This window comes from Antrostomus carolinensis, unplaced genomic scaffold (assembly GCF_000700745.2).
Source record: "Antrostomus carolinensis isolate BGI_N321 unplaced genomic scaffold, ASM70074v2 scaffold24822, whole genome shotgun sequence".
Taxonomy (NCBI): Eukaryota; Metazoa; Chordata; class Aves; order Caprimulgiformes; family Caprimulgidae; genus Antrostomus; species Antrostomus carolinensis.
The window spans coordinates 8,602-27,106 of NW_010300516.1; the positions used below are offsets into that span (position 1 = coordinate 8,602).

Here is an 18,505-nt window from a genome sequence, read left to right on the forward strand (position 1 = left end):
AGCGAATATTTGCTTAGTGAGAATCCATTGTTCGTAATGGATTGAGAGGGACATGCAGTGTGAATGCATTTTTATTGCTGTGCCATCTCTCTGCTGTTGTTTCAGTGAGATGAAAGTAGCGCTGTGATAAAAGCCACGGGTTTCTTAGTGCTCTGTGTGGCATTTCCCGTCTTACTGGTAGGCATTAGTGAAAAAGTGCTTATCACAGGCATTTTTTCTTGTTATGAAATATAAAAAATACATATATTTTATAAGAACTTGGACAGCAAGAATTAGGAATACAAACACACTTAAATAAAACCCAAGACAGTGCACAGGCTTGGCTGAAGACACCCCAGTGTTCTCCAAATGCATTTTGCTTTTTGTACTCAAGTCTGAGTAATTCTCGGGCACCTCTGTGTACGCAGTCTGATCTCCCCTCTCCCACAGCCACGCAGCTAACAGATGGCAGTCACAACTCGGAGCGCAGAGAGCAACGCTCACAACAGAGCCCCGGTGCTGCTTTCACACTGCTCTGCTAGTGGCAGGAGATGCTGTATAGCAAAGCATTGCTTGGAAAAGGCAGTGCTTTTCCTGTGTGAAAGTTGTTGGATGAAACTAATTTCTAAACATAACTTTAATTGTAGCGCATAATTTCTAAATAGCTTGGAAGCTGAATCCAGCAAATCGCCTAAATTGAGCCTTTGGCTGTATTTCTAGTCAGTTGTAGTTTGTGCTTTGGGACTTGATTTGTGATTTCCAAGTTTGGGCAAATACCTGTGCTTTTTGTTTCATGAGCTGTCACCTTTCACATGAAAATCCTCAGTACTTAAATTTCAGCTTGCTATGGCATCATGTGCAGTTATTAGCCCTCTGATTAGGGGCTCCATGAGCAAATGGGTATTGGGGCGGGGGGGAGGGGGGGGAAGGTTCACCCTGGCATAATGAGTTGTATCTGTTTCTGTTCCAGCTTTTACCAATTTCATCCATAATCTGTGAAATATGTTTGGTGATTAGTGAGAGCACTCTCCTTCTGTTTAAAGGTTTTCATAACAACTGCAATGTTTGTGGGTCTTGATGTCTATTTTTAGACTAGAGTATTTTGGAATGCATTTGAATACATTTTTTTCTTGGTTTAATACAATAAAAAGGATCTCTTAATTGAGATCTGTCGGGGAGATTCAGCTCTAAATGTATCCTAAAAAAAATGTATCCTGCCATCTTCTTCCTTGGATTTCTGAGAGAATATTATTAAGTGGCAGACAGGCTATGAAGGTTTCCTTCAGCAAATACCAGGATCATGTTTAGAAAACATTATGTAGCCTTAGAAGAAATTTCACTGCTGAATTTTCCCTGGCCTTTGTTTACATCCCTGGAAGCTGAAGTTGTACGATGGATCCGGGCAAGCGCCGAGTGTGTGCCAGGAAGGGAGAGGAGGGCAGAGTGACAGCTGTACATCTGGGAGCGTGCTGGACCCCAGTCTGATCTTGACATGGAGTGGAGTGTCTTTACATTTGCTTCTGTGCAGCCAGGATAAGCCTTTGACCACGAGCCCATGCACTCGCTAAATAACGTAATCTGGGCTGAAAGAAAAGTGTTTTTTTAAAAAATGTTTACAATATCAGTTTGTTCTTTCAGCAGCGGTGACTATACATCATTTTTTGAAATAAGGTAATTGCTCTGGAAACATCAGTACCCATAAAACATTTAGAAGGAAGTTAATCTATCAGAATTAAGTGTAAATAGTTCGAAAATCCAACTCTGATATTTCAACTGTGTATATGTATTGAATCTGCAACACGCTAGTGAACATGTCATTTTCAAGCACGGCTTTGATTACACAAAATGTAAATGAAGATATTTGAAGTACAAACCGGGGCAAACAAGTGGAATATTTTACTCATAAAACTAACAATCACAAAAACAGCTGGTAAAATAAATGGGAGGTGATTATCAGAAAAAGCAGATTTGCCAGCAGTTTCATACCTGGTTTGATCAGATGCTTGGATTTCTAAACATGTAAGAGAGAGAAAGGAAAGTTTATTCCCTGCAAAGTGAAATAAACTAGGATTTGAGTAAGAATAGCCTGATTTAGGCATCACATCAAATGTTTAAGGCTGAAAATAATGGCAGGGATAAGTCCAGCCACTGCCTTTTTTTGTCCAGTAGTTCTCAGAGTGCTGTGTGCAAGGCACAGATCTTGCTTTGGCACTTGACCATCTGCAGCTGCTTCGCTCTAGCCCCTAGTGAGTTAGTGTCCATGAAGTCCATCTTAATGAAGTAGAGGAAAGGGTCTTCAGGAATATAAAAGATTTACCCTGCTTAGCATGGAGCTGTGTGCAATGTGAAATAGAGAACAAGTAGTGCATATGCTGATATTTGAAAAGATCCGTGGTTTAAACAACCTCATCTAAGAGACTGTGAACTGTGTTTGGAGCTGGCTTGGAGCGCTTAGCACTGCAGAGCACGGTCAGCTCACCTCCGGTTGTTCCTATAATAAAAATGCTAAGGCCTTTTTACCTATTTATTTCTGCTTCCTTAGAGCTTTGGGTTTACTGGTATGTGAAAGAAATCAAAAAAAAAACAACAAGCATATGTTCGGTTGCTCAATCAACCTTTTCTCAATCCACGCTCAGTGATCTCAGTGAGTCATTACGGCATAATTACAATTTGAGTGTGATACGCTGTTTGTAGAAAAGTATCTATTTTTAGCTGAAGAAACACTACAGTCCCTGAAAGAAGGAGAAAGAAAGAAAGAAAAAAAGGAAGGGAGAAAATCTGTAACCAGCAAATCAATGCTATTGTTAACTGATATTACAAGACACCCTGTAGATTTACAGTGCTTGCATTCAGCCACATAAAAACCGCACTGAAAAGAATGCCTACCAGGGGTTAAATTCATATGCCTGCGCTGCAGCCTATTTCTGTCAACACTCAGCTCAGGAAATAAACATTTATGCTTTCTGAAATGAAAGTGTATTTTTGAAGACTAGCCGTCAGATATTTTTTGCCCTTCACACTTTCAAATGCTTAGCCTTTTTTGTAAGTTGACTGCAAAGTGCATCAGTTTGCTAGGCAAAAAGGAAAAAAAAAAATCTTGACAAGTGCCCATGGCATCATTGTCAAGCACGCGAGCGTCTAGTAGAAGATGGCAGGAGGGTTGGCACAAAACATGCTTCCTTCAAGCTTCTTACCTCAGGGGTACCTGACTCTTGAGAAGCCTTTCAATCCTTCCAAATGACGTTATTGCAAACTGTCATCTGGTTTATTTGGAGTGCGCTGTATCGCAGATAAACATGCTATTTAACTGCAGGTCAAGGTACAGAGTCATTCTGCTAGCAAATGCCTGAAATACATTAAATGGCATTGACTTGGGGAGGGAGATGGAGAGAGATCAAAGTTGTCACCAATATGGTACATGCTACGGGGGAAAAAGGTACGCAGCATTGTATTTTAAAAAGCCATTATGCGGTTCTACATTTAAAACGGTGACCTGCAAGACTCTTAAGGATTAAGGAGCCACATAATGCATGACAAAGTTCAAACCCACACCATCATGCAGCATCTCAGGGCCTTTTGGAAAGAGAACATTGTGACTAGGAAGGCTACCACTGGTCCAGAAAGCTGGAAGTGTATTTACATCTAATTTGAAGATTTTTTGATAAATAGTTACATTTTAAAATAGAATATGTCCCCTTGTCACAGAACGTGGTTGAGCTAGGGGATTCATGTAACAAAAGTTCACAGAACCAGAGCACGTTTTGGCTTGAAATAAGTATAACTTAAAAAAAAACCAACTCCATATATAAATATATATGCCTGTGTAATATATTCTTTTAACTGGGACTTGCTGAACGTCTATTAAAAGGGCATTGGTGTGGTACAAGGGACATGCTGGATGCTTTCAAATTTTCTGAAAAATCAAAACAAAAACAGATTAATTATAACTTGATGAGGCTTTACATTCCCAGGAGGGATGCCTTTAAAAGTTAAAACATGCTTTCACTGAGCAAGCTTTCAAGGGAAAGTTACTGCGATCAGGAAGAAAATAATCATGTTTATTTGATTTACTATTGCAGAGCAGAATAGTGTGGTTTGGTTTTGCCAGTTTTTCTATAATGTAAAAAAAAATTTTTGATTTTTTTACGTGTCATATAAAAACAATTAGTATATTTATTCTTGCAAAACACAGATTTTTCAAGAGTGCAGTACAATAAATTATAGGCAACATCTCATTTTTCCCCCTCACAGGGCATATGTAATTTGCTTTGACTGTGGCACACAGTAAATGTTATTGAAACATACCATTGCTTGTTTAAAAAACCCTCAACAAACCTGTACTGAAATAGATAAGTAAATAAAAGGGGGAAGTTAGGAGTTTTCAGGAAAAAAAGAATAAAGAGAAATTGCAGGTTAAACTTTTTTAATCAAAACTGATTTTATTGCTTTTTGCTTAATTAAACTCTTCAGAAGTGTGTGAAACATGGTTATACCTGAAAAATTGTTAATTTGTAAATCACAGGGACAAAAGGGCTCCACTGCAACTTTAAAGTTTCTATGCACGTAAATGTCAATAGAGTGCCTTCTCCATCATCAGCACTAAATTCACATTGATGCCTCTTTTCTTCTCTGTATTGATCCTTCCATGAGAACGTAGATTTGTATCTGTTAATTAATGCGTCCTGAAACAGCGTTTGTATTAATCAGGCAGATAAGAAAAATTGGATGCCTGCACCCTCATGACAACCGTAAAAGTGCTGGCCCTGATAAAATCGTGGATGGACCTCAATAAAAAATTTCCTGATTCCACTCAATAAACTAATCATCCTGCTTTTAATTATTCGGCAGAAAGATGTGTGGAGATTGGAGAATGTGTAAATCTATTTACTAACAGCAGTGTCTGGGAGGGAGAATGGGGCTGTCACAGGACGGTGCTGCAGGCTACGTTCTCTGTCCATCTGCTACTGCAGAAAACCTGGTTCTTGAAAGACGGGAAGGAACAGAAATGTTGAAGCTAATTGAAATCATGAATTCCTCCCTATAACCTTTCCAATTATTATTTCTTCTCCATTTCCCTCTTATTTATTTTAATAGCAGATGTGTTATTTTCCATTGTCACCTCTTCAAGGGTTTCCTGTTGTTGTTGGCTCAGGTTTTGTTGGATTTTTTTGAAGGCAGAGAGCTACAGTTCTATCACAAGACTCAAAAGACAGTAAGAGAAAATGAAAACAAATAAGGAGGGGGAGAAAAATGAGAGAGAGAGAGCAAGCAGCCGGTTTTATGTTTCATTTTTTATGGATGCCTGGTGGTTTGGATGTGGGGTTTTCTTTTTTATTGCATTAGTTTTGCTGCTTAGTGCTTATAGAGAAAATCTCGTTTGGAGTAGATGCCTTGCAGATTTGCTAGTTTATGATATATTCCTGCTTGACTGTAACTCTCAACTTTCAAAACAGAAAAATGCATTTAAGTGTAATTGAATGCCAGAAAGAATGTTCTTACAGCGGGAACCCTGTCAAAGGACATGTAAGCAGCTCCATAAACAACTAAATGAAAGCCTCAGACATGTCTTAAGACCCTTTAAGAAAAGCTTGACTAATCCCCTTTGATGATTTTATTAAGTATTTGTGGTTGATGGTGCCAACTGGCAAACTACTGCATTTTACCAACAAGCCAGGAAAATCGCTTCCTCTCCCGTATTGTTTTGTAGCTCCTAATGTGATTGGGATATTAGCAGTTTGACATAGTAAATTAACAGGTGCTGTAAACAAGAGTCTGAAATAGTAAGACCGTAAAGATGCTTGCCCCTTGTGATCCTATTAGGAAAGAGAGCAGAGGGAAGAAAAAAGCAAAAGTTAAATTCATTAAGAGGCATTTATTAAATTTTTGGTTGCCCTCAGAAAAAGGGTGGTGTGACTGCTATTTAGTTGGCACTTTAACATGCCACCCTGTTATTTCAACAAGTGTAGTAGAGGTGGGAGCCATTACAGAAGTAATCCATGTCTTTTCTGAGAAGGGTAGGTGTTACTTCTCTTTCCTCTGAGGCTGAAGTTCAAAGAGAGTTTTCCTATTTGTAATAATTACCTTAATTCTATTAAAACATCAAATCTTTGCTTTTAAAAGAAGTTTTCTTTTTTTTCCTCTCTTTTAAATTATTGTTCTTGCTTTATGGTAATGATGAACAGGGTCATCTGATCCCTGTTTCACAGCATTGGATTTTAGAAATAAGCATGAGTATTTCAGAACAAAGAAGAAATCATACAAATCGATGACTTTCAGTGCAATACTCTCCAAATTAATATGATCCTTACAGAAAGAGGCTGCAAATTCCAACTTGTTTATAACTTTGTGTGTTGATTAGAAAATGTTTGATTTTACACTGATTTACTTTCCTGTAGTAGAATGGGGAGGGGAGGCACAAAAGCAGAAGGGAGAATAATAGACTATGTACATGTTTCATCACAATGTATATAAAAATAAACCAAAAAGAGGAGCAGATTTCTGACAAATCCAAACATGTTTAATATTTTTTCTGTATTTTTTTTTTTTTACTGCCAGGATTCTCCACTTTGTCTCTAGCTGACCAGATGAGCCTTCTGCAGAGTGCTTGGATGGAGATTTTGATTCTCGGTGTTGTATACCGGTCACTTTCTTTTGAGGATGAGCTCGTGTATGCTGAAGATTATATTATGGATGAAGACCAATCCAAATTGGCAGGCCTTCTTGACCTTAACAATGCCATACTGCAGCTGGTAAAGAAGTACAAGAGCATGAAGCTGGAGAAAGAAGAGTTTGTCACCCTCAAAGCTATAGCACTTGCTAATTCAGGTTGGCAGAGCGGCATGACAGTTGCTACATTTTTAATATGTCACTTTTTTTTCCTCCATAATGCTTTCTGCATGCTTGTTAGAAACATGGTTTTAGAATAAGAAATTGCTAATCAGACCTTAGTCTAAAAGGCAACAAACCTAGCAGTTCAAAGTGAGAACAACTTTCTGGTTCTAAGCAATTGTGGAGTACATTCCTAAGGGAGTGGAAAATACTGCACTGTATGATTTGGAGAGTATTTTACAAGCAAAAATCCCTTCAAATTAATATAGATGTTGTTCTAAATCCGTTCCATAATCCCAACAAATCTAATCATTGCAATTAAAATGAACAGAAAGGATGCATGAGAAAATGCTATATATGTTCTCTTTAAAGGCAGCTACCGATTTATTTCATAGGGTGAATTCAGGATATGGGAGGAGGGAAACAATTCTTATTTAATCCCACAAGGACCACACCTTGCCTTATGGATCCTCTGCGTTTATAAGAATGCTTCTGCAAAAATTACCACCTGTGCAGCAAGGGTTAAAAATCTCAGAAAGAATTTTTTTTCTGCATTTGAATTTAAAAGTGCTGAAGCAGTGAATACTGTCAGATAAGTAAAAATCGTTGGTGCTTTGTTGTTTTTCCTTTTGTGTCTCCTTAATGCTTTATTGTGGTCTTAAGTCTCTTTTAGCATTTGCATAAAGTTCACGATAGATCCCTCTTTAATGACGTGCCGATCATTAGATACCTGTGTGTCAATAACATGCTCTGATGCTATGTTCCATTGACAGTCACACCGTGCCCCTCCATCTGCTTTTGTTTTGACCCTATCTTTGAACTTTATCTTGGTTGCTGGCCAGTAGTTTTCCCTTTAATTACAAGAAGGAAACTGTCAATAAAATCTGTTAAATGGGATGCAATGAGTGGCTTGAATGGGCGGACGGCTATTTGTTCAAATTCTGCAGCATTCAAGGTATTGACAGTTTGTTTTCTGGGGCCATATGTGACGATCAATCTCAGGCTGGGCTCAGCCGCGCTGAAAAATGAAAAACCAGATTGCTTTTGCTTACTTGTGGATGACGACTTGTGATTTGGCGCGGTCCTAGTGAGATGAGACCTTCTGCCCAAATTGCCCCCCTGAGAGCCAGGACGCGTGACTGTTTTTAGAAATAATTTTTTAATTGATTTTGTAATTAACAGTTCATCTACAATATTGATGCATGAATCCTCAGATTGATAGGAGGGAAATTGTTTTCAACAATGAAGTTGTACTTTCCTATTTGTCTTTGTAATGTGATTTAGCACTCTGTATTTTTAATTGGAAATATAATTCAAAAACATGCAAAGCCAAAATGCTTATTAGATTCTTTGTGAAATATTCTCCACCCCACTAACCCTGCCCTTAGTTTTAGAATATTATTTCCAGAACAAACAAAATGCTGAAATGCCTTTCAAAGATAAAAATTATTTTTAATTTAAGATCTATTTGTAATTTTTGACCATTGTAAATAGACGCTTGAGGACACTTCGCAGCTACAAGAAGGATTTTCCTCAAAATTGGTCATGCTTTATGAACAGAGCAAGAAAGTTATCTGGAATTAGGGGTCTAAATTGAGACATTTTTTGTATTTGTTTTGATGCTGTAGTTCAAAGGCTGAATTAGAAATATTTCTGTAGTTTACCTGATAAAAAGGATAATGGGCTAGAATATAGGGATATGGTGTTAAATACCACTCACACCTAACCCCCACCCCAAAAAAAAAAAAGACATGCAGTGTTTAAATAATAATAAAAGATACTGCTGCCAAAAAGAGTTTATCATACATTGTGCATAGAGTGTATCAAAATCATCTATAGCTTCATTAACTTCTCTGGGAATTACAAACAGGATAATGTCGGAGATAAATACAATTCCGCATACTAAAATTCAGGGCACATTTAAGTTTCCATCATCTTAATGTTTCCATCATCTTAAAAGAAATAAAATTACCATTTTAAAATGAAACCATTGCAAGGAGGAGTTAAAAAGCAGCCCAGCCATTTGACTTCTTTTTCAAGAGAAGGTTTTGACTGCTGGCATTCAGCATTTCGGCTTCAGATTGTACATGCAGCAAATACCAAACTTCTATCAGCTGTAGCCACACTAACCTGTCAGTGTAAAATAGCACCTGCAAAATTACAGCCCATCAAAGAATATCAGACTCATAGTGAATAAAATTAAAACTTAGAGAAAAATTAAAGTTTTTGCAATATTTTTATAGACAAAACCGGAAATAGCTTATTTTCACATAATTATGAACTTTATTAATGTAAATGCAGCTATATCTGAAAAAAAGAAATAAAATTCCATTATAAAATCAGTCTGATAGCAATTCACATTTTAATATATTTTGTTGCTACACCTGCTTTCTTCCGAAACTTCCTCTATTTATTTTTCCAGTTTAAAATATATTAGCCTTTTTATAGCTGTAGAGAGAATGGATGAAGTATAATAAGAAATCTTCGGCGTTTCAGACATTTTTGCCATATCCACACTGTCTAGAAAGATTCCCAGGTTGACTCTACTGTAAACAGTAGACAAAGATGGTTTTATAGCTCTGTATCTGTGTTAGTGATTTACGGTACAGTGTCACAGAACTTTCCCTGCTGGTGTATAGAAGCAGCAAAAAGAAATTGTAGATTGTCTTCGTATCGATTGCATTTTGTTTGAATAAATACCACAAGCTGTGTTTTGGCTACAGAATCTCAGTATCGTGAGCATTAAAACACCCCAACTGCTAACTTTTCTTGAGGCCTACAGAGCCTACTTGTGCAGTGCTTGATCTGAGATAATCCTGCCATTCGGTCTCTAAAAGATGGGGAGGAGGAACCATTTTTCAGGGAGATTCTCTGACAGCCATTATCAAATGTTCCCTTTGTGGAGCTGGCCAATGCCACACCACTTCTGTAAATTTCCAGAAATGGAAGATGCATCCACCTTATAGATTGTTACTGATTTCATATGGAGTGCGTATAGCATCTAAAAAGTTTAAAAACATATATAAGAGCACAATACTGAAATGTATGGGCATTTCAGTCCTGTGTAAGTTTACGTCTGTACAGGCATGATTTCAACAGTTACATTTAATATGTAGTGCTTAATATGGAATTTGTCAGGTTAGCTTTAAACATCTGCATTGATTCTATAGTGATTAATACAGCCTGTATGCTTGAACTCCAGAGAAGTCCCTCTCACCACAGCATTGCCCTCATCCTGTCAGTATCACGAGTTCCTTCCTTCTTTGTCTTACCTTCTCTACGCAAAAGCAAGTAGGTACCTTGAAGCTGCTGGATGCAACTGCCCTGCGTTCCACCTCACACCGCCCAAATGAAGTAAGCTGGCACCAGTGAGCACTTTGTTTACCCACGCAGAAAATCAACTTTGAATGGTTTCCAAAACATGCATGTACCAATTACTTCCTTGTGTGTAAGGGAAGGTGAAATATTTACAAAATATGTTTGAAGTGTACACCAGTGTGCACAGGCACAGGTGAACACTCCGACACAGAAAAGATGACCTGTTCATCTCTTTCGTATTAGAAAAAGCTTTCATCTATGGATTAGGTAATACTAAACAGGGAGTTGCAGGTGAGCAGTTTTTTGAAATTGCCTAATCAGTAACAACTAAATTGTGCCTTCAGGGCAAATGTTGCAGGAGAGTTTAGGAGTCACAACTGAGAACAGATTTTTAAGAAAAGCGCAGTTCCTATCTAAGACCTAAGGAACTAGAGTGTCAAAATACATTAGCACATTTGAAAATCTGATCCATGAGTATCTGCCTAATAGGCTGCTGGCTCTTGAAAAATCTGACCCAAATGTGGATGCTAGGCACTTAAAAGTATAACTCTATGCACTGTTGAAAATTTAATTTTAAATGCTAGTACTAGCTGTCTAGTCTGTACCACCAGAAGGAGAAAAGCACCTTTGCTCACCATCACAATTTCTGGTCTCTCTTATTAACTCTTCTAAAAAAACCCCAGCACCCTTTCAGTGCTGAAAGAGTGAGAAGCAAGAAGTGTCTTGTGCATTTTAGCATAATGAAGCGCAGATCAGCACTGGTGCCAGTAAAGTTACACCATCATCTATCCTGGTAAAAAAAATTAGTTTGTTCTTACAACTTACTTAGCTTTCCAGCCACCAAAATAGTGTGCTCAGAGCACTAGGTTATCACCATTAAATAATATTATCATAGTAAAAAATTAATTGGTATATCCCTATAAATCACTTATTCCACAGGACATCATCTTTATTCCCAGTATAAACTGTGGCTTATTTTATGTTACAACTTACTATATTTAGTTTCTAATAATGCCAGTTTTTTAATTTGATTTTATTGAGTCATCTTGTTAGTGTTAGAATTCATGATTAGAATATATCTATTGTGAATAGGCATATATAAAATATATATACACACATCTGTGTTGTGTGTTACCAATATTTATTTTGCCAAATAGCAAGGTCTGTTAACTCTTTCATGTAATTTTGTATAGAGAGAAGTAGAGCATAGTAACAAATTTTTAGAAAAGGATGTTGCCACTATAGTCAGAGTTTTTGTGTTGCTTGAACACAGTTTGTTCCTCGTATTCCACTTCATGTAATCAAATAGATGGCATTCACAATTCTTGGAGAAAATAAACAACTCTTGCTACCATTTGCTTAATGATAGCATTAAGCTAATGGTAGCAGAGTTAATTAATGTTGGGTTTTGGGTTTTTTTCCCTGTTTCTGTTAGTTGATCTAGTAACTGGATAACTTGGAGGTATCCCTCACTTAGCTATGAAATAGGTAGACATGATTTATGTGTCAGCAGCCTGAGGCTCACGAAGGGCAAGGAGTGAGGCCAGCCCGGTGGCCGGGGGGTTCCTTTCTGCTGGGGCAGGACTGTAAGGGCAGCGCTGTGCTGCCAAGAGCCAGCTCTGTGCTGACAGGCAGATTTTCAGTGTAGGAAAGCAATGGTATGAACCACTGTGTCACCAGTGCAATTGCTAGTCTTCACCGTTATCATCCTGCTTTTCCACAGCACTAAACTAGTGGCTCTCAATGGTAATTATGGGAATTACTTATATCTTGTCATGGATAAAAAAGATTTTGAAGCATTCATTCAACATTTTCTTTTAGTTGGCATCTTACCTCCCCAGCTCTATCATTCGAATTCCCCTTTTCCAGAGTTTTAGTAGCCTTAATAAGTAGGTACTCAAATGAGTCCATAGTATGCTATTTGTTCTGCATTGTGGAAATATTCCTTTATTTATTGGCCTCACTACCTGTCGTAGTGGAAAGCAAACCATTTCAGATACATAAAAAAGGCGGTTTACTGTGTTTTAATTTACCTTATGCCTGTGGTTTTAATTCACTGCTAATCCAGTTAGCCCCTGAAATAAATAGGCATGTTCCATGAAGTGATTTCTTTTCTTACTGCATCTTCCTTTCCTGCTGTGTTTTAAAAACTGTTTTGAGGCTTCAGTTTTTATGTCTCTTCTTAAAAAGCAGGCCAAACCAGTGCAATCCAGATTAGGACCTTGTTCACTAAAATCAATCATACCAGTCTTTGGTTTACTTTTTTTTGTTGTTGTTCCACTGCCTGTAATTCGTAATTCTTAATTAATTCCTCTTTAATTTCCAACATATATTCCAATTGAAGTGTCTGTTTCCAGTAGAATAATCCAGATGTCAGGCCATTTTTACCGTACTCTTTGCAAGGGAAAATATTCTGTTTGTCTATGTGCTTGTCTTTTAGCCTAACCCTGCAGACTCCAGCAAATAGTTCTGTTCAAAAAAGGCAAATGGGTGGTCAGAATTAAATATATTTGTTGACCCTACATAGGGAGGGCCAAGGTATCTGGGGCAATTTCAGTTTTAGACTGGAAAAGGAAGGATATTCTTGCTGAATGAAGGAACCAAGAACCTAGTTTGATTTGCTATCGAAAATTTCCATGAGTTGCTTCTATCTTAAGCAATATGCTTTCCAAAATGTCACTGTGTTGTGTTTCTCGTAAAAATTATACAGAAACACAACATGGGCAAGCAGTTTGCAAAAATACAGTTTTCCCTGTCTAAATTGGGCATACATTTCAGGCAGGAGAGGAAGGGGTTCTGTAATTCTGAGAACAGTTCACCGGTCAGTAAACACTGCAGTGGTTTTTGTGGGGTTTTTGGATTGGCAATACAATCTAGATAATAAATTCCTCTTATTTGAGACATAATCCAGATTAGGATTTTGTTGTCTTTACGTAAAGCAAAAACCATTTTGACTGCTGTTCTTACTCTTCATCCCACACAGTTCTTCCAGGATCCTACAACTTTCTAAACTGATTTATCCAGGTTGGGTTTGTGAACTGCTCAGCTGTATGGAATCACAAAAATCACAGCGATTGCTGTCTTTCAAGTACTTGTTGATATTTGCCTCTCTGATGTGCTTTATCAGCATCTTAATGTGTGTTTTTGCTGCTGCATACTCCCTGCTGCTTGTTTCACTATAATAATTTTTTCCTTTATGCTGCCTGAATTTTCTAACGTGAAGAAATACTTCATTTGAGACCCCTGGGTTTCTACCGCTTCTTAATGATGTTATATACAAAATACATACATACCAGCCTTTCGCTTTCCTCAGAGCAGTACTTTGAGAGGTCTCCTTGCCTTCAGTTCAGGTGCTTTCCAATCTTTAGCTAGTTGTCACCCTTTGTGGTGTGTTCTAAATGATTCCTGGGTGGCTGGATGTTTGTTTGCTGCATTTGAGATGAAGCTTGAATTTTAAACGAGGTAGATTGTAATCTGAATTTCTGTCTGGGCCTTGTGGTGTTTTTCTTGGATGAGAACTCTAGTTTTCTCCCATTTCTGCACAATGATGCAATCAATCGGCTGATCAGAAGAGGTAAAATTCTCTTTTCCCATCCTGTGGTGGTGAAAGAAAGCATTTGCAAGGATGGAACGAGATTCTCCAAGCAGATCTGAATGAGTCAGTGTCCTCATTTGTTGGATCTCACTCTCTCCCATCACAGCACTGATCAGTAACAACTTTCCCCCCTGCTAGACTGAAATCCCATGTTCTCAGCAGTGCTTTGTATCAACAAGTCTTGTGTTTGTCTGTTGAGCTCTTCAGTTTCACCAGCCTGGGATTTTTTTTTTTTTTAATTTTATTTTTTGCTTTACAGGGCATTAACAATAAAATCCTGCTTGCTTTCAAATGACAATACTTTCAAATTACCCCGCTTAATTTAATTGTTTATATAGGCACTGATTTTTAAGTGTATTACATCTGGACATAGGTTTCCTCTGGATATTACCTGTGTAGGATGTAATCATAAATTATCCAGACTGTCTACAAGGCTACTTCCAAAAAAACAACCCAAAAACAAAAGGAAAGAGTTTTTCTTGGTATAGGAAGAACATTCAAAATCTTTGTACCTAATTTACCATTCAGTTTCGTATTGTCTGTGGAATTATTTATTTCTGGACTGTCACACTGACTCTGTGTTTCCTTAAATTATAGTGGTTCTAATTGACATTGCCCTTTCTTACTAGTGAGGATTGAGTTTATGAGCAATAAGTTAACCTGCTCTGAATTCACTTCTACATCTTCCAGTCTGTAGTTGCTGAAAAGATTTCTCTTTTATTTTTTCTCCTCTTTTCCCCTTGGCTAGTTCAGTGTTTTCAACCATTTTCCTTATTTTCAAAGGCTTATGCCTGAGGGATTAAGATCTACATTCGTTTATTATCGGGAATAAAGTGGAAGTTCCACACTGCAAGGCTAAAACTTGAAGGATCTTTGTAGGGATTTTTTCCAGAGCAATCTGTGAGCTGAATCATGGTCTAATTAAATAGTACAGATTTAGTGAGTTTGCGTTTAAACATTAGCAGACCCTGGAATTGGTAAAGCTGAAATGAGTTTGAATATTTTCTGTAAATGGGAAGTTAAATTATCATAGTAATTTGATTAAATCATTTTTAAATCTTTCAAGCTGAATCACCGTTTTAAAAGAACAGTGTGAAGTCTTAATCAGTGTTTGGAATTGTTCCTCTCTCTGCTGTTTTTTCTTATCCAAATCGTCATTTCCCATGACGAAGTCTGTTTGTTTCCCAAGGCACAGCTTCTTAAACCACGCCATGACCCACTGCTTGGCAGCGGAGTGCTCGCATTAGGCTGGCTGGTCACCTTCTTCTCAGCTGCTAAGTTGATTTCGAAGACAACAACAAATCCATTAAATGCTTCACAACTATTACTTTTCCATGTAGACAATTGCTCTGTTTAGCAGAGGGATGATATACAATCACCCCTGCAAGGAGATCCCTTGGTTTAAGATGGTGTCAACACAGTGGAAGAGTTCAAGAGCGTGGAGTGTAGAGGGCAGGTTTTGATTCTGTTCTTGCTTTTTCTGAGGGTGTTCTGTTAACTCTTTTTCCTCCTCACTCAGTTTCTGTGTAAGAAATATGGACAGCATAGATATTCCTAATGCTGCAGGCCAAATAGCTATCCAAACTGCAGAGCTAAAGATCTCGGGGAAGTTTCATCTCTTTGCAAAAAAATATGTTAATCTGGACTCCATCCATCTATTTTCAAACTCAAACATGAACATGATCGCAGTTACAAATAGCGATTCTGGGGAGAATCAGATGGGTTTTGTGCAGGGTTAAAAACTAAACATTTATAGTTGGGTTCTCCAGAAAGACCTGTCTCTTTATGAAGTATGGTGTAAAAAAAAAATTCTCAAGAACAGTCGGTCTTTGACTCACCAAGCATTTGGCTGCTGCCAAAATGCTCCTGTTTGGTTCTGCAGCAAATCTGGCCCTGGCACAGTGGGTCTAGGGAGAGGAGGAAAAGATATGTAATTTCTGCACCAACTATGCATGGTTTGTGTGAAAATTATCTGGAGTAGCACATTGTGTGTTCTCTAGCACCACGGTGAATATCCAAGGACTTGGTAAAGAGTCGGGGAGTAAAGACAACAATTTGGAGTTTGCATTCCAAATTAAGCCTGGTGGCTGGATGCTGTGCTTAAGACATCAGTCACGTTTGTATGTGTGTGTTAGCATGTCTGTATCGATTACATCTGTTTGTAGGACACAGAATTCAGGGATTTTTCCCATATTGACACAGAATTATTTAATACAGTTGACATATTAGAAGACTATAAAAAGGTATGGATTTGAGGAATGGTCTCACATTAATTAGAACTAATTTTTGCTAGCAGTAATATTTCCCTGTCATCTCTTTTAAAATATCGTAGCCTTCTTTTTCCCCAAAAGAGATATTTTTGCGTTTCTCTGCTTTCAGCAGAGTGCACCTTGATGTGCAGTATCACATCCCTGCAGCGTATGTCTTAACTGCGTGCTTCTTAGAGCATGTATTCACTAAGACTCAGAATTATTAAACATGTAAAATTCCCGTAGGACTCCATTATGTGTAATTAACAGATAAACTGTCATCAGAATCAATAAAACGTGCTAAATGATCCAAACTTGTATATAATTAAGTGTCTGTTTTAGAGCGGGAGCTGTAACTTTCTTTTTTTTTTTTTCTTTTCAATTTGCACATTTGTTTTGACAATAGAAGCTGGAACATTTTTGTTAACCTGTTACTTACTGGTTTGTGTTTTGGTTTACATGTTTGTATTTGAAAAGAGAGAGCTATTTACTATCTGGTGCAATTATCTGAGGAAATAGTTGCACGTCAGCTTTTAGGAAATGAATCTTAGATGCATCTTAATTCTTTGAATGCAATTCAGGTATTTGAAGCACATGCAAAATTTGATGTTGTTATTATCAACAGGGTAAAATGTGAGGCTCTGTCAAAATACTGATCCAGGGCATCAGACTGCTTAATACAGGGCTTGGAAACAATGATAGAAGAGGGTTCTTCACCATCCAACTCCTCTAGTCATTATTCTGTCTGGGAGCAGGAGCTTTATTCCAAAATCAAAAAATTAAGATACAAACAGCGTTGTTCAGACTAGAGTTTTCAAGGATACACTTTAATAAGGCCATGTGCCAGTTTCACCCTGAGCTAAACTTGCACGGTGTAGTCTGTCCCTGGGACCTGTACCCCCTCACAGCAGTTACATTTTCATATGGTCTTTTATTGGCTCTGTAAGTCTGTTGACCATCCAAATTTTGGAAGCTGATGGGGGCTGTTTGGTGGCCTCTCTCACCTATGACTGTTCTCCCTTACTTGCATTCAGCTCACTTTGGACCACGTCAGGGTTTTTTTGGCATTTATGACTACATAAAAGTCAGAGAATTAGGGTTCCTTGTCCAAAGTCATCTCAGCATGGTCCAGTAACTGCGTTTTCTCAGAGACATATTCCTTTTCTGTATCTACGGTGTTGAGGGTTTTACAGTTATTTCAGTTAGATCTTTTATTTTTATTTCACACTTCCATTGTTTTAATCTTTCTGGGTCATGTAGCAGTTTAGTTGAGTTCCTGGTGTGCGTTGTGTCTAGACTTGTCACTCAATACCTACACCACCAAAACTTCTCACCTGGAAAGGTACAGGGTGAGGTGCTTGCTTTGAGTCATTTAGAAAAAATGCAAAACCCTGACAATAACAAGATAAGCCACCCTCTGAGTGGGTGGGAGAGAAGGGTTACACCTTGTTGGAGATGTTAGCTTCACAGAACAAAAGCTCTTCAGGAACATACTAAATGTTGCCTGTCTATCTGAATGTGCCTGAGGGAGAAAAAAATTGCCGAAGCTATCAGGAAATCACATCAAACCCGCTTTTCCCTTGTGTCAATGGAGTGGTCCTAATCCTGCGATTAGTGTCTCTGACCACGGCTTCCAACTCCACAGCCTTGCAGCCTGACACAGAATTTTACCAAGCTTTTCCATAGTAGGGCAGCAATTCTTGCTTCCCTGATGAAAATCAGACCTCAATTCATACAGCTCTTTGGCACTGTCATTTCTTCAAAGCAGTAACTGTAAGAGATGGCTTATGGAGCAGCGAGAGTGACTGCTGTACTTGTTTGAGGAGAATGAGGAGAGGGATTACTTATGCAAGAGTTAATTATACATTTGTAGTTCCACAGTGGTTTGAGATATTTTCCTGTAGATCAATATAGAAATTAGTGGGTAATTATCTTCCTTCTTTGTGCAAGAGGAGGGACAGTACCAGTGGAAGTGTTGCGCGGCCGTAGTGTTACCTGACTTTTGGCACACCAAACTGAAACCTCCTGTTACTGCTTTGTTTTGCAGACTCAATGCACATAGAGGATGTTGAGGCAGTGCAGAAACTTCAGGACGTCTTACATGAGGCTCTGCAGGATTACGAGGCCGGGCAGCACATGGAAGACCCACGTCGCGCAGGCAAGATGTTGATGACTCTCCCGCTTCTGAGGCAAACCTCCACCAAGGCTGTGCAGCATTTCTACAACATCAAACTGGAAGGCAAAGTCCCCATGCACAAACTTTTTTTGGAAATGCTGGAGGCCAAGGTCTGACTAAAGCATCATGGGCTTCCCCATCATGCACGTTTTAAAAAAAATAAAAAAAATAAAAAAAAAAAGGGAAAATAAACAGGATAATAATGGCAAAGAAACTTAGTGTTTAATTAAGGAAAAAATGACTGCACTGATATTTAGCAGCAAGACTGTGAAGCAGCTTTCAACTTTTTCTTCTGTGTCTTTCTGATGCAGTTTTTCTGTTCCTTTTCCTTTTCTCTTTTCCTTTCTGTTCTTTCCTTTC

General features: G+C 38.1%; 1 protein-coding gene across 1 annotated transcript; it reads left to right on the plus strand.

Moving 5' to 3' along the window:
- Positions 1–6,524: 6,524 nt before the first annotated feature.
- LOC104521234 (estrogen-related receptor gamma-like) lies at positions 6,525–18,305 on the plus strand (the record flags this gene model as incomplete). The annotated part of the gene is made up of 2 exons (XM_010163165.1): positions 6,525–6,804; positions 18,017–18,305. Coding segments are annotated over 2 exons (525 nt in total), but the record flags the coding sequence as incomplete, so codon positions are not given.
- Between the last annotated feature and the right edge of the window lie 200 nt (positions 18,306–18,505).